The sequence below is a fragment of the Oncorhynchus clarkii genome, chromosome 20 (assembly GCF_045791955.1).
Source record: "Oncorhynchus clarkii lewisi isolate Uvic-CL-2024 chromosome 20, UVic_Ocla_1.0, whole genome shotgun sequence".
In the NCBI taxonomy this organism is placed as follows: Eukaryota; Metazoa; Chordata; class Actinopteri; order Salmoniformes; family Salmonidae; genus Oncorhynchus; species Oncorhynchus clarkii.
Window position 1 is genome coordinate 14,781,868 of NC_092166.1, and position 17,028 is coordinate 14,798,895.

Below are 17,028 nucleotides of genomic sequence, written 5' to 3' on the forward strand. Positions count from 1 at the left end.
ACTGTTCTATAGGGTCAGTGAAGACAATTATATTTTAAGTGAGAGATATTTGGGGGCACGAGACAGTGTATACATATATTGGTTTCTGTGTTTTATAATGGATATCGACAAATATCTGCAGCATCCTCCCCTTGAGCTGAAAGAAAGTTAATATCACATCACCACACTCTAGTTAAATCAAAGCCTTTGTCAAGGGACATAATAAGAAAATCTCAGTTTCAACGACTTATTGGCATTTCCTTTGTATAACAGCTTAACACTCAGTTGTGTGACAATTAGCTTTTTAATGATTTTGTTTGCATGACTTTCTTATACCAATACACAAGCAGGTTACAGTTTCAACAGCAAATTACATTAAGGCACTCTAAAAAGGTTTGTTAGCATATGAAAAGTGCTGGCTAGTAGCCTACAGTAGAGGAGGAAAATATATCTGGCAGCAGCGTAAAGGCTGGAGAGTAAACATCAAATGCACTGATATCTTCAGGAACATTGAACAAGCAGATATTTCATTTAAGATCAGTGATTCCCTTCAAAAGTCTGTTTTAGACTGGTTGTTCCTTCTCGAAATGACATCATTGGTATATTTTAAGCTCTAACACTCTGTGTAAGGAAACATTATGAACAAACATGTTTTACACTTTTAAACAGAACCTTGTATTGAGAATTATATTTAGAATCCAAATATAAAGTTGATGGCCTCACAGAAGTGTGCTCGGTGTTCGTCGAATGTGTTGCGCAAAGATGTGTTTCTTCCTTCTCGTCATGGAACTTGAATGGTTGATGAGTCTTGCATGGAGTATTTCTACACAAACTGTTCCGGTTTCTCCATACACGTACTTGAAGCTGTAGGAAATGTAAGGGAAAATAAAACACATTTACCATGTAAATATCATATCACATCAATTAAGACTAATTAAGACTCGTCCAGATTAGTTGTGTTATGTTTATAGTAATGTGTGTCCTGAAATAACCTCATGACTAAAGTATTGGACAAGTCTTTACGTGAAGTATATTAACACCACCCTTTCAATAGCCTACCCACCAAGCAGACAAAGTTGTGAGGAAAAACACTGTCTGAACCAACCCCAGGAGAGCTAAGATTGGTGTATGTCCTCAGTCATGTGTCATCAGCATTTACGTAACTCAAATTATAGTTATATAAGTGTGTCTCAATCACATATTACAGGATGACACGTTCCTTTTAAAAGCCTCTTAGTTCGGGAGACATCCATGTCTAATGATCTGATTGATGTCTGGACCGTTAAGTCTGTTAAGGTCCAGACCATCCACTGTCCTTGTCCTCAGAGAGATCATGAGAGGTGACAGAAAGGTCGTTAGCACTGTCAGATGGTGTGAAAGTGTTGTTGGGTGTGTGTGTATGTGTGTGTGCGTGTGTACGTGTGTGTGTGTGTGAGAGTGTGTGTGTGTGTGTGTGTGTGTGTGAGTGTGTGGGAGGGAGGGAGGGTGGGTGAGTGTGTGTGTGTGTGTACATATGTGTGTGTGTGTGTGTGTGTGTGTGTGTGTGTGTGTGTGTGTGTGTGTGTGTGTGTGTGTGTGTGGGAGGGTGTGTGTAGATGTGTGTACATGTGTGTGTGTGTGAGTGTGTGTGTGGGAGGGTGTGTGTGTGTGTGTGTACATATGTGTGTGCGTGCGTGCGTGCGTGTGTGTGTGTGGGAGGGAGGGTGGGTGGAACGCATGTCTTATCCCTCTTCCTTTGACTCCTCAGATGTGAAGTGATCAGTAATAACACAGTGATGGTTATGTATAGGAAATTATTCTGACATTAGCTTCAGTTACAGTTCTACTGAAGTCCTTAACATATTGCCATGCACTTTCTTCCACTTTGTTCTGAATCTCATTAGCTACATAGTGACGGTGTGATGAAATGTTTTAATAATAAATAAAGCAAACATTGAACAACAATTGTTTAGCAGAAATACACTGAGTGTAAAAAACATTAGGAACACCTTCCTAATATTTACTTGCGTTCCCCTTTGCACTCAGAACTGCCTCAACTCATCGGGGCATGGACTCTACAATGTGTTGATAGAGTTGCACAGGGATGCTGGCCCATGTCGACTCCAATGCTTCCCACAGTTGAGTCAAGTTGGCTGGATGTCCTTCGGGTGGTGGACCATTCTTGATACACACTGTTGAGCATGAAAAACCCAGCAGCGTTTTTTATATTTAACTAGGCAAGTCAGTTAAGAACAAATTCTTATTTTCAATGACGGCCTAGGGGTTAACTGCCTGTTTAGGGGCAGAACGACAGCTCGGGGATTTGAACTTGCAACCTTCCGGTTACTAGTCCAACGCTCTAACCACTAGGCTACCCTGCCGTCCCAACTGCGTTGCAGTTCTTAACACAAATCGGTGTTCAAAGGCACTTCAATATTTTTTCTTGTCCATTCACCCTCTGAATGGCACACATACACAATCCAAGTCTCAATTTTCTCAAGGCTTAAAAATCCTTCTATAAACTGTCTCCTCCCCTTAATCTACACTGATTGAAATGAATTGAACAAGTGACATCAATAAGGGATCATAACTTTTACCTGGATTCACCTGGACAGACTATGTCATGGAAAGATCAATTGTTCTTAATGTTTTGCATACTCCGTTCATATTGTTACATGTTTATTTCAAAAAGCGCAACCTCTCTCTCTCTCTCACACACACACACACACACACACACACACACACACACACACACACACACACACACACACACACACACACACACACACACACACACATACACATACACATACACATACACATACACACATACACACACACACACACACACACACACACACAAACAGATCATTGTTACACAAGAGGATTAAGGCAGTCAATAATGAGTTAATTACTGTTTAAGTTACTGGGCAAGCAATCATGCATATTACTGTAAGTATACAGAGTACAGACATGGCATAAGAACATTGCAATGTGGAAAAGAGATTCTAAAAAACACATGCAAAATAATAAATATTAAGTTAGTGCAAAACAATGATTTAATCAGAGTGTACATTTGATATGCACTGTACCTTCAGACCAGTTATTTATAATATGTCAGTAAAAAAGTTAATTCTAGCTTTGTTATCCAAAAGTAGAAACATAAAAAATATCCAATAATATTTGACATATTATACAAGCAGTCAAGCACATTTTGGCCTCCTGTAGGAAACCAAAGTTACAGCATTACTGTCTTCCAGCCACTAGAGAGAGGCAGAGTTTGACTTCAAGTATCAAAACAAGCTCTGGTATGGATACACAACATCACTATGTATGTAAACAGTGACAGAGTGTGATTAGAATGAGAGTTTCAGGTCAGTCTGTGTTACAATGATTAAGACAAGAACAAACTGATGCAACAGAGAAGCCAGCATACAGCATACAGTTCAACACACTAGCCAGCCAATGAGAAACCTCAAAAGTGCTGTCAGTCAAAGCAAAGGAAGTGATGTTAGGTAGCTAGTGTCAACAGTTGCAGGTTGGTTACATGAGCATGCAGCATGGCTTCTTTCTCTTTTGAATCTTTTGAATCTTTCTGATACCTGGGGCTGGGTGCTTCTCTGTCCCGTCCAACTGTCCGTCTGAATATGGGTAGCATGCCTCTTTGGCCTGTTGACCAGAGTAGACCAACTTCTTTGACGCTGTGTACGGTGACGCATTGTTAGCGTTAATATTAGCAGTGGGCTCTGCCATGTACTGTATTAATTTCTGTTGAGGTTGAGAGTGATGATAACCCCAGTTGTTGTATCCATCCGGGTTGTAGGTGTTAAGCTGAGGGTTACTCTCGTCCACCCCATCCTCATCGCCAATGACGACAAGCTCAGCCCGGATGGACCCTTCGTAGCCCAGACCACGTCCACTGTCATCCTTGGCGGTTTGGTAGCCCATAAAGATCGCAGTGATAGGCTCAGATGTGTCTATGGCGTTCAGGATACTGAAGTGCAAGTCTTCCTGGTAGATCGGAGATGGTTTCTGGTCCTTTTTAGCCGACGAGTTGTAAAACATCCCGCCTTGCTGGCTCTCTCTAGGGCTATGGTAGGAGTTGTGGGTGGGGTGAAACTCCCCGCCATAGGAGAAAGGGTTCTGGTTGTACCCGTTGGTTGGCTGGTAGTACTCCTCGTCCTTCCTGCAGATGAAAGAGGGGACTGGAATGTGAGGGGAGGAGGAGAGACTCTCCGGCCCTGAGTAGTGGACTCCATCAATGTAGTGGAGCTCCTTCCAGGAGAGGACGTCATGCTCATACAACTCCTGCTGATACCCATTCCCATTGGTTCCTTGGAGGACTTTAGCATGACTCTGTTGGGGCTTGTTGGAGGCTGAGGCACTCCTGCCGGGGGTGGTGGAGAATGCAGGCACTGATTCCTGGTGAACCTGATGGTCCTGTGGGAAAGCTCCGCTTTGAGGCATCTTCTGCACTATAGCCTTTCGGAGCAGCTTCTCCACCTCCATAGGTCTGAGCTCCTGGTGGCTCCGAGGGCCACAGGGGGTGGAGAATGCAGGCACTGGTTCCTGGTGGATCAAAGGGCCACAGTTGGGGGAGAATACAGGCACTGCTTCCTGGTGACCACGAGGGCCACAGTTGGGGGAGAATGCAGGCACTGGTTCCTGGTGGCCACGAGGCCCACAGTTTGGGGAGAATGCAGGCACTGGTTCCTGGTGGCCCCGAGGGCTATAGTTGGGGGAGAATGCAGGCACTGCTTCCTGGTGGCCATGAGGGCCACAGTTGGGGGAGAATGCAGGCACTGGTTCCTGGTGGCCCAGAGGGCCACAGTTGGGGGAAATTACAGGCACTGGTTCCTGGTGGCCCCGAGGGCTATAGTTGGGGGAGAATGCAGGTGCTGATTCCTGATGGCCCTGGTGGCCCCGAGGTCCTCTCTGAGACTTCTTCTGTTCTGTGGCTGCTCGCAGCAGCTCCTCCACCTCTATAGGGCTGAGCTCATCCACTCCATTCCCCAGGTGAGACCCATCAGACTGCAGGGCATAGACGGACTTACGGCCGTCGTCGTAGACTTTAACCCCTGTCTGCTGGAGCTCCTGGGGGGTGACGGTGGATGTAGATAGGACCCGGCTCTCCCCGGTACGGAGGTCCTTCTGGACGTTGATCTCCATTGCAAACATGGCTGGAGGAGAAGAGAAGGAGGAGAGACAGAGAGTACGAGGAAGGGAGAGATGGAGAGAGAGATGGGTTGAAATTAGATACAAATAGGGTTTTGACATATCTACAGTACACGCTATTGTTGTAATAAATGTTACTATGTAGTTTCTTACTTTGTTTGGGTGTGTCCTTATTAAATTTAAAGGACTGCTTCCTTGAAATCTGAGGCTTGTAGAACTTTGGGACATCTAGAGTAGCTGGGGAAATATAGATTGTCTCTGTGAAAAAAATAAGCTATGTTTTTTGTATTACCAATGATTATGTGTATAGTGTAACACGCTTGATCAAATACATGAAATGAATAACGCAATCAGAAAGTTAGCAAAAGACCTTACCTTCTTTGAAATTCTCATTTGCCTCCTGTAAGACAACATACATACAGCACTTTTAGAGATACAACTCAGATCAACAAAACCTCAGATTAACAGTAGCCTCATTGTGGCCAAAGCAAAACATCTAAACCAGAAATATCTCAATGTCAATTATGTTATGTCCAAGTACCTTTATTATCTCCTCAGGGGTTTTCTCAATAGCCTTCAGTCTCTTCAGTATGAAGCCCTCGTTCTTTGATATCATCGTCTCTTCCCTCTCCATAGCCTCAATCTCTTTCTCAATCCTGCAAGCCGAGACAGAAAGGGTCAAAGGTCATATCACCTCATGGACAGGCGGAGAAGGGATGAAGAACGAATCAGTGAACTGACAGTTTTCTCATCTTTGGAAGACTTCCTTTTCTGGCTCTAATCTCGTCAGAGGTGTAACTTGGCAAACTGATCATGGCTGGCAGCAGACAGACTCAGGGTCAACCACCAGGGCATCCCACCTCTGACAACCCCATCAATGCTGTGCTATCCCACCCAACTGGCATTAAATCACCCCATTAGAATAGCACAACCCTGCTACTTGACACCTACAGTTCAAATGGCTATACCCCAAAGCGGTACGACCCTAACAGATTGGAACCTATCCTGTGAAATACAAAAAAGTGTCCATTCAGTTGAGATGGGTGGATCAGGAGGGGGGAGGACAGAATGAGTCTATTTGTGGATGTCCCTCACTCTTACTAAAGAAACAAAAAGGCCAGAACACCACCCTTTAATAGTGACAAATACCTATATGTTTAAATCCAAGGTGGTTTTCGTTAGGTAAAAAAAAGAACTCTGTTACTTCCATCTCAGTTACGGGTGTCTTATTACCAGCACCTTATGGGTTTCAGGGAACGCACTGACTGCCACTTGGACCAATCTACGGACAAATATAGGTCTAACTGGACAGTTGATGGGCTACCCTTCACCGCAGACAGTCCAATACACGTTGCCAGGGTGTTGAGCATAGAAATAAAATAAATAAAAGAGGCGTCCCCATTTAAAAGCAACACTTCACCATAAGTGGTACAGATTTAACATGGGTAAGGTTTAATCAAATGAAGCATCCAAGATGAAAAACACATCTCGACATACCAAGGCCTATATTCCATCAGGCAGCCATGTTAATAAACGAGCAATGTAAACATAGTGTAGATCAGTTTAGACATGAACAAATGGAGTATCAGTTGTCCTGGCTTACTGTACCTGTGGATGCTGGTCTGGAGGAGCTTAGTTTGTTGTTGATCTCCCCTCAAAGTCTCTCTCTGCTGTGGGCTCTGGGTGGCTGCTCCATCCATGAGCCATTGCTCTCTCAAGGACTTTTTCTGTTCAAAGTAAGAGAGGGTGACACAGCATTATGTCTTAACTGTCATGAATGACATGTTATTTTTGCACTCTAACATATGTCTTTAATGGACTGCTCAGCCACAGTGACCATAAAATCTAAAAACTGTCATCAAGCTGATATACTTGGAACTCTCGCTGTCATCAGATAGTTACGAATTATTGAAACAATGTGGTTTGACAATATGACAGTAAGATAAACTGTAATGTTATCACTTCATTGATGGTCAAATGAGCTAACTGTACCTTTAAGTGCTGAAGCTTTAATTTCTCCTTGTCAATCTCCAGCTTTTTATGAGCAATGTCCTCTTGGACTTTCCTCTTATCCTGCAGATAAAGTATTTAAAAAAGAAAGTTGTGAACCTTAAAGTACTTGACACAGATATTATTCAGTCGTTGATTTGCTGTAAGAGAACCAGAACTCTAGGTCAGTTTACCGTTATGGCTTGGAGCCGCTCCTTGACCAGGTCTGCCTCTTCCATACCGACCCTGGACCAAAGAAAAATGAAGAAAGAAAAAACAACGGCGATGAGAAGGAAACTCTGGAACAAAAACAACAGCTAAAATGTGATGCGTAGACACACATACCAGTCATCCAGTGAATAGGGCTTTATGATCCATTGAGTGGGAAGTTAAAGGGATTCGTCACCTTTTTATGTGAACTATCCCTTTAACAGTTGAACCAGGAAGAGTGTCAGTGGTGATTGACACACTTTGAAAGAGTGACTTGAATTTGACCAGAAACAAGAGGGTTTGAGTTCCACCACAGATGACAAATGACCTAGTCATTACTGAGGGATTTCACACTCAATTCTACCTGACCAGACCTGAAACAAGAGTCTGGTCTAGCCAATAACACACTACATTTTTGGTCTTAGAGAGCATAGCATTCAGGCCCCTAATATCATATTACAGAAATGTACTGACCTACAAGGCAAGAGTCTCCAACTGGAATGCCGATACGCATACTTTCAAAAATCATAAAGTGCAAAAACTAATGCACTCTGGGGTACCTTAGGGGTGTGGTTCTGTGTGTGGTGACAGTGACAGTGATGACCTATGGCCCTGAAAGGGCATGCCAGCATCTCCCTGGTCTCTCCTTACATCTTTCCACGAAATGTGAGCCCTACCGCAGACTTCCTGTCTCTCACCATGCTCCACAGATATTCTAGACTAGCTATTTTCTCAGACAGCCCCCTTAATGGGATGACTCAGCAGCAGCCTCTATATTTGCTCTTCACATAGAGGTAGGAACCTGAAAGAGATAGCAGTCTGATAAGTGAGTAGAATATGGGGGGCTTCCAGTTACTGGTAAAATGTTCTGTACATACAGTTGAAGTCGGAAGTTTACGTACTGTGGGGCGAAAAAGTATTTAGTCAGCCACCAATTGTGCAAGTTCTCCCACTTAAAAAGATGAGAGAGGCCTGTAATTTTCATCATAGGTACACTTCAACTATGACAGAAAAAATGAGGGAACAAATCCAGAAAATCACATTGTAGGATTTTTAATGAATTTATTTGCAAATTATGGTGGAAAATAAGTATTTGGTCACCTACAAACAAGGAAGATTTCTGGCTCTCACAGACCTGTAACTTCTTCTTTAAGAGGCTCCTCTGTCCTCCACTCGTTACCTGTATTAATGGCACCTGTTTGAACTTGTTATCATTCTAAAAGACACCTGTCCACAACCTCAAACCTCAAACACTCCAAACTCCACTATGGCCAAGACCAAAGAGCTGTCAAAGGACACCAGAAACGAAATTGTAGACCTGCACCAGGCTGGGAAGACTGAATCTGCAATAGGTAAGGAGCTTGGTTTGAAGAAATCAACTGTGGGAGCAATTATTAGGAAATGGAAGACATACAAGACCACTGATAATCTCCCTCGATCTGGGGCTCCACGCAAGATCTCACCCCGTGGGGTCAAAATGATCACAAGAACGGTGAGCAAAAATCCCAGAACCACACGGGGGGACCTAGTGAATGACCTGCAGAGAGCTGGGACCAAAGTAACAAAGCCTACCATCAGTAACACACTACGCCGCCAGGGACTCAAATCCTGCAGTGCCAGACGTGTCCCCCTGCTTAAGCCAGTACATGTCCAGGCCCGTCTGAAGTTTGCTAGAGAGCATTTGGATGATCCAGAAGAAGATTGGGAGAATGTCATATGGTCAGATGAAACCAAAATATAACTTTTTGGTAAAAACTCAACTCGTCGTGTTTGGAGGACAAAGAATGCTGAGTTGCATCCAAAGAACACCATACCTACTGTGAAGCATGGGGTGGAAGCATTTCAAGGTCCTGGAGTGGCCTAGCCAGTCTCCAGATCTCAACCCCATAGAAAATCTTTGGAGGGAGTTGAAAGTCCGTGTTTCCCAGCAACAGCCCCAAAACATCACTGCTCTAGAGGAGATCTGCATGGAGGAATGGGCCAAAATACCAGCAACAGTGTGTGAAAACCTTGTGAAGACTTACAGAAAACGTTTGACCTCTGTCATTGCCAACAAAGGATATATAACAAAGTATTGAGATAAACTTTTGTTATTGACCAAATACTTATTTTCCACCATAATTTGCAAATAAATTCATTAAAAATCCTAATATGTGATTTTTTTGGATTTCTTTTCCTCATTTTGTCTGTCATAGTTGAAGTGTACCTATGATGAAAATTACAGGCCTCTCTCATCTTTTTAAGTGGGAGAACTTGCACAATTGGTGGCTGACTAAATACTTTTTTTGCCCCACTGTACACTTAGGTTGGAGTCATTAAAACTTGTTTTTCAACCACTCCACAAATTTATTGTTAACAAACTTTAGTTTTGGCAAGTCGGGTTAGGACATCTACTTTGTGCATGACACAAGTAATTTTTTCCAACAATTGTGAACAGACAGATTATTTCACTTATTATTCACTGTATCACAATTCCAGTGGGTCAGAGGTTTACATACACTAAGTGGATTGTGCCTGTAACCAGCTTGGAAAATTCCATAAAATGATGTCATGGCTTTAGAAGCTTCTGATAGGCTAATTGACATAATTTGATTCAATTGGAGGTGTACCTGTGGACGTATTTCAAGGCCTACCTTCAAACTCAGTGCCTCTTTGCTTGACATCATGGGAAAATCAATAGAAATCAGCCAAGACCTCAGAAAAAAAATTGTAGACCTCCACAAGTCTGGTTCATACTTGGGAGCAATTTCCAAATGCCTGAAGGTACCATGTTCATCTGTACAAACAATAGTACGCAAGTATAAACACAATGGGAACATGCAGCCGTCATACCGCTCAGGAAGGACATGCGTTCTGTCTCCTAGAGAGGAGCGTACTTTGGTGCGAAAAGTGCAAATCAATCCCAGAACAACAGCAAAGGACCTTGTGAAGATGCTGGAGGAAACGGGTACAAAAGTATCTATATCCACAGTAAAACGCGTCCTATATCGACATAACTTGAAAGGCCGCTCAGCAAGGAAGAAGCCACTGCTCCAAAACCTCCATAAAAAAAACAACTATGGTTTGCAACTGCACAGTTGGAAGTTCGTACTTTTTGGAGAAATTTCTTCTGGTCTGATGAAACGAAAATAGAACTGTTTGGCTATAATGACCACCGTTATGTTTGGAGAAAAAAGGGGAAGGCTTGCAAGCCGAAGAACACCAAACCGTGAACAACCAACCGTGAAGCACGGGGGTGGCAGCATCATGTTGTTGGGGTACTTTGCTGCAGGAGGGCATGGTGCACTTCACAAAACAGATGGCATCATGAGGGTGAAAAATGATGTGGATATATTGAAGCAACATCTCAAGACATCAGTCAGGAAGTTAAAGCTTGGTCACAAATGGGTCTTCCAAATGGACAATGACCCCAAGCATTCTTCCAAAGTTGTGGAAAAATGGCTTACAACAAAGTCAAGGTATTGGAGTGGCCATCACAAAGCCCTGACCTCAATCCTATAGAAAATGTGTTGGCAGAATTGAAAAAGCGTGTGTGAGCGAGGAGGCCTTACAAACCTGACTCAGTTACACCAGCTCTGTCAGGAGGAATGGGCCAAAATTCACCAACTTATTGTGGGAAGCTTGTGGAAGGCTACCTGAAACATTTGACCCAAGTTAAACAATTTAAAGGCAATGCTACCAAATACTAATTGAGTGTATGTAAACTTCTGACAAGAAAAAGTAAAATAAATAATTCTCTCTACTATTATTCTGACATTTAAACATCTTAAAATAAAGTGGTGATCCTAACTGACTTAAGACAGGGGATTTTTACTAGGATTAAATGTCAGGAATTGTGAAAAACTGAGTTTAAATGTATTTGGCTGAAGTGTATGTAAACTTCCGACTTCAACTGTAACTGCTTATTCCCCCTGATTCTGGTAATCCTCTAACTGGAATTTCTGAAATAAACAAAAACTAGGGGATTCAGGGAAAGTTTATCTTTTGCAACCTTAACTACAATATACACCCTAACTACAGAAAGTAGTCACACCCCATGACCAAATTTTGTTGTGTTACAGACTGAATTTAAAATGGATTAAATAGAGATTTTTGGTCACTGGCCTACACACAGTACCCCATAATGTCAATGTGGGATTATGTTTTTCGAAATTGTAACAAATTAATAAAACATGAAAAGCTGAAACGTCTTGAGTCAATAATTATTCAATTCTTTGTTATGGCAAGCCTAAATAAGTTCAGGAGAAAAATGTGCTTAACAAGTTGAATGGACATTTTTGAATGACTACCTCATCTCTGTACCCCACACAAACATTTATCTGTAAGGTCCCTCAGTCGCACTGGGAATTTCAAGCACAGATTCAACCACAAAGACCAGGGAGGTTTTCCAATGCCTCGCACCTATTGGTAAATGGGTAAAAAAAGCAGACATTGAATATCCCTTTGAGCATGGTGAAGTTATTAATTACAATTTGGATGGTGTATCAATACACCCAGTCACTACAAATATACAGGCACCCTTCCTAACTCAGCTGCCGGAGAGTAAGGAAACCATGAGTTCAATGGTGACTTTAAAACAGGTACAGAGTTGAATGGCTGTGATAGGACAAATCTGAGGATGGATCAACAACATGGTTGTTACTCCACAATAGTAACCTAATTAACAGAGTGAAAAGAAGGAAGCCTGTACAGAAAAAAAATATTACAAAACATGTATCCTGTTTGCAACAAGTCACTAAAGCAATACTGGAAAACATGTGGCAAAGCAATTAACTTTTTGTCCTGAATACAAAGTGCTATGTTTGGGGCAAATCAAATACAAAAGATTACGGAGTACCACTCTGTCACGATTTCTGCCAAAGTCGATGCCTCTCCTTGTTCGGGTGGTGCTCGGCGGTCGACGTCACCGGTCTTCTAGCCATCATTCATCCATTTTTCATTTTCCATTGGTTTTGTCTTGTCTTCCTACACACCTGGTTTCAATCCCATTCATTACCTGTTGTGTATTTAACCCTCTGTTTCCCATCATGTCTTTGTCAGAGATTGTTTTATGTTCAGTTTCGTGTTGTTTGTATTTGGTGCGCGACGGGTCCTTGTACCCAATTTGTTTCATTTGTATTTATGGTTTTTGGAGTTATGTTTTGTTTTATTAAATTACTCAATTTTACCAAGTTTAATTCTCCTGCGCCTGACTTCCCTACCACCTATACACACAATTGTGACACACTCTCCATATTTTCAAGAATAGTGGTGGCTGCCTCATGTTATCGGTATGGTTGTAATCGTTAAGACTTGGGAGTTTTTCAGGATAAAAAAGAAACGGAATGTAGCTTAACACAGGCAAAATCCTAGAGAAAAACCTGGTTCAGTTTGCTTTCCACCAGAGACTGGTAGATCAATTCACATTTCAGCAGAACAATAACCTATAAAACAAGGCCATATCTACACTGGAGTTGCTTACCAAGAACACAGTGAATGTTCCTGAGTGGCCAAGTTACAGTTTTTACTTAAATCTACTTGAAAATCTATGGTAAGACCTGAAAATAGTTGTCTAGCTAAGATCAACAACTAATTTGACAGATCTTGAAGACGTTTGAAAATAATGGTTAAATGTTGCACAATCCAGGTGTAGAAAGCTCTTAATAGATTAACTCAGAAAGACTCACAGCTGTAATCACTGCCAAAGGTGATTCTACAAAATATTGATTCAGGGGTGTGAATACTTAAGTAAATTAGATATTTCTGTATTTCATTTCCAAGAAAATGTGCAAACATTATTGGGTATTGTGTGTAGATGGGTGAGACTTTTTTGCAAATATTTAATCCATTTTGTATTCAGGCTGTAACACAACAAAATGTGGAATAAGTCAAGGGGTTTGAATACTTTCTGAAGACAGTGTAAACTCAAGGAGAGTCTATAAATAGGTCATAACAACAATAGACAAGTGTTGCACTCTGCGGCAAAGCATGCGTCTGTTTGTCTCCAAAACAGAGATAAGCAAACAGGTGATAAAACTAAAGTACAGTTCCTGTTCTTCATTTACATGTTATTACATTTTTTTGGGATTCTTCTATGAGGACATGGGAGATACACTACTCTGATATTGTAGGAGGAAATGGGGTGATGTAGAAACATTTGGGCAGCTGTTATGGTTGTAAATGTTATTGACATAAAGCCCTTGTGATGAAATATTGCCAGGTGGCATAGGGCCAGTTATGTCTATCATGATTACAGTGACATCATCACACAGCTCTGTATAAACAATGCAATGCAATTCAAATTCTAATTATTTTCCTGTTTAAAATCAAAAGGCTAAATATTATTTTAAACAAGAATACATTAGAAAAATCCTCATTGAAAATGAATGGCACTTTTCAGTTCTTGAAGGGGAATTTCAATGAATCTCCTGATTAGAAAGAACTGAAACAGGACTCACTGATCCCAACCCTGGTCAGCATTATGAACTGTGCCATATGTCCTCCCACGTGTGACAAAGACTGCATTTCTCTGACCAATCACATCAGATCTTTTCACATCAGATCTTACAGACCAATTAGTGAAAAAAAGCCCAGAATTGGGCTGCCTGTGTAAACCCAGCCTAATTTGGCTGGACAGCTTTGACCCTTAGTTCATCACTTCTAATAAGGTTTGAGAACTGATGAAAGACTTAAGAAACATGTTTAGCTGGCCTGATATATCACACTTGGGCGCATATAGAGTGTTGCAGTATGCAGACTCTTTTCTTTTCTTTATAGACATATTATAGGCTACTTCTTCATCAGCACCTGCCCAGATCAATCGGATGTGTTTCAATATGTCCCCAATATGTCCCCATGTGAAGAGTGGCAGCTACAAACTGTGATGGTCAGTTCCCAGCTCCAATCCCTCCTCAGGCAGACTGACAGTTCTAGTGGAAGGAGGTTTTCTCTAAGCTGCCTGCCCTAAGCTGATCACTGCGGTGATTTAGCCAGGCAGCAAATCTGTTGGGGCATCTGCTTCCACAACAATAACTGCATGGACACATGGTTTTCAAAAGGGCACATGTACAGTAGGATGGTAAAACAGTATGCACATTTGTAGTATACAATTTCATGTGCATTCTTCCTTCATTTTCTTTATGCTTTATGCTATTATTTAATGGGTGTGTATTTCATTCCAATATAGGGCTTTGCATGAGTATAGGGCTCATGCAAAGTATTTGTCAATACCATAGCCTAGATGCACAAAGAATGCCCAAACGATGAGACATAAATGCTGTATATTCTGGACCTATTTTGGTAAATTAGAATAGTTTATTCACACAAGTATAAGGTGAACACGAAGGAAACAAAAGGAGAACACGCGCTTGAGTACACTGCCCAAACATTGGACTGAGGAATAGTCGTCTGTGATTTTGCAGCTCTCACATGAGTGAAACAACAGTGTCCCAAGTTCCTATAAAATGACAAGAAATCCCCATGCCTTCCCATGTTAGAACAGGAACACTGGCGGTAAAAACTGAAGTGGTTTAAATGAAGAGATCACTGGAGACCCCGCAGTGCGCCTGTCCAATTGTTTTATACATGCACGCTAAAAGAGAAATTGAACATATGAGAGTGAATTTATGTTGAAATGATTTAAAAATAACGAACTCAAGTTAAAACCTAAAACCCATACAAAGTTATAATACGTGCAGGATCTTAATTTTACCTATATTGTCACAGCAGCATACAGAGCAGCAACAGGATTTTAAAGTTTAGTCCATAATGTTGCTTGATCGGTGGTTAGGCTATTAGCCTTATCTTACAACATTGCCAAGCAAAAACGGATTGAGAAAATGGCAAGAACACTCACCAGTTGTGCGTGAACAAATGCTGGATATGGATTATAAATGCCTTGGTGACCCAAGTTCACTATTGGTGGACAGTTTAAAGCGCTCTGTCCTAAACAACGCGACAGTCAGGTACAGCGCGGGTGCCTTGAACAGAGCCAAGCGAATGCATGATTGGCAGCTTGCCTTTACACCAATAGCAACAGGGCAAGTGTGGTATCCCACTGAGCACAGATGTCAGTTCAACGCCAACGTCACATTTGGTTGAGTTGTCCACTAACGTGAATTCAACGTGAAATCAACCAAACATGTCACCATGTAATTGGATTTGGGTTTGATAAAAAAATAAATTCCCTTACATTGATGACTTTTTGCAAATCCAATCAGTTTTCCACCTAGATTCAAAGTCATAACATAGATTTTTTTTAGTTGAAATTACTTTGAAAAATGTTGATTCAACCAGATTTGCGTTAGTATATGCATCAAAAGCCCCAATGCGCTTTTCTATTTTTGGAGTTATTACATAAAACTGATCAGTATTCCGAAAGAATGCCAAAGTCATGTATTTTCAAGGCTGTGATGTAGGGGCACAACTTCGGTTTTAGAAGTGCTGGGGACATAAAATATAATAATATTTTTTTTATGTAGTCGGATAAACACCCCAAACAGCCTACCCGACTGCTCGGAGTTGTCGGCATGGTCCTAAAGCACACCATGCCTGGTTTTGTACCACATTCCAATGATAAAACTGGGGGGGACAAAAATGCAATTTCAGAATGTGAGGGGTACGAGCAGAGATTAACAGATTGATGGTTGGGGCCCATCCAAAAACTTTTAAAAGAGTGCAGGCTCTTTTAGCTACCAAAGCAAGGGGAAGGTGGGCGCTTCACCAGGCCGAAATCCAAAATAGATAGATTCCAGAAAAAGTTACAAAACTCCCGTAGCCTACTTCACAGAGAACATGCCGAGAAGTTGACAAAACAAAAAAGGACAACAGACGAGGTACTACACAATAGAGCAAACAGGTATGATTTTCTCTTTCATTTTGAGCCCACGGCAAGAAAGCACCAAAGCCTGCCGGGCTAACGGGTTACCACTAGATAACACAGCCACAAAGTTTGTGAATAGCATGAGGTGTGGCTAACATTAGCCAGCTTGAGCTAGCTACCGAGCTAGGATACGAACTCGATAGCACAGAGTAGACCCTCCACATGACATTGAGAAATAGTGCATTGTGGGTAGTTTAGACTTTTTTCCGTAAATAAGTAAATAAATATTTAATAACCCAAAAACATAACTATATTTGTACTTATAGGTAACCAGATTGTGACTACAACTAAGTTACTGAGTCTGACCACACTGTGTTGTTACATTGGTGAGTAAAAACAGCTTCCTACCGGTTATCTGAAGCTTTGAGAAAGCCATGTGCTTGCTCTCATCATCTCACTGTGAAACAAAGTTCCTCTTTGCTTTCCTTGCAAAGTTCCAAATTGGCCTTTTCTCTAAATGTGCATAGCTGTCTTTGCTTTGATCCTCCTTGACAAACATGGACAGACATTGACCTAGAACCTAGAATAATTAGAAACCTAAAACAGTCATCCATCACAGTCATGCTATTTTGAACAATTCATGTATTTATTATGTCACATTCCAGGGAATGTTTTGGAGTTTTTTATCAACTACTTCGACCATGGGACAGACAGTGTCCTGAACACCCACAGCACATGCATGTTTACGGCCAAGTCGTTAAAGATTCCATAAATAACTGACACGTGCTCCAAGCACATCCATCATGCAGGCATGTGGGGACAGGTCTGGGAAGTGGGAGTGTAGCTATGGCAACAACACACGTCTCCAAATACCCATGTCTGTCTGTGTGAGTCAT

The 17,028-nt window shown here is 41.7% G+C and overlaps 1 protein-coding gene across 4 annotated transcripts; it reads right to left on the reverse strand.

The window, feature by feature from the left end:
* Nucleotides 1-229: 229 nt before the first annotated feature.
* LOC139377294 (palmdelphin-like) lies at nt 230-15,369 on the reverse strand. 4 transcript variants are annotated; one of them, XM_071120308.1, is made up of 9 exons: nt 15,167-15,358; nt 7,317-7,368; nt 7,126-7,206; nt 6,742-6,860; nt 5,675-5,789; nt 5,509-5,533; nt 5,287-5,370; nt 3,561-5,138; nt 230-843 (listed from the first exon to the last, which is right to left on the reverse strand). In XM_071120308.1, exons 2-9 carry the CDS (start codon nt 7,359-7,361, stop codon nt 803-805), a joined length of 2,088 nt encoding a protein of 695 aa, XP_070976409.1. In that variant the 5' UTR covers nt 7,362-7,368; nt 15,167-15,358; the 3' UTR covers nt 230-802. The 4 variants fall into 4 exon arrangements, with proteins under 4 accessions (XP_070976409.1, XP_070976407.1, XP_070976408.1 ...); XM_071120306.1 differs by having other exon boundaries at nt 267-843; nt 5,287-5,391; nt 15,167-15,369; XM_071120307.1 differs by lacking the exon at nt 230-843 and having other exon boundaries at nt 3,455-5,138; nt 15,167-15,297.
* Between the last annotated feature and the right edge of the window lie 1,659 nt (nt 15,370-17,028).

Excerpts from the sequence above, each read along its gene's own strand:
- LOC139377294 (XM_071120306.1), bottom strand. The coding sequence starts at position 7,361 with ATGGAAGAGGCAGACCTGGTCAAGGAGCGGCTCCAAGCCATAACG. Across the intron at positions 6,861-7,125 it reads TAAAGCTTCAGCACTTAAAG|AAAAAGTCCTTGAGAGAGCA; the intron begins GTACAGTTAGCT and ends TACTTTGAACAG. Across the intron at positions 844-3,560 it reads AGAGAAGCACCCAGCCCCAG|CTTCAAGTACGTGTATGGAG; the intron begins GTATCAGAAAGA and ends CATTTCCTACAG.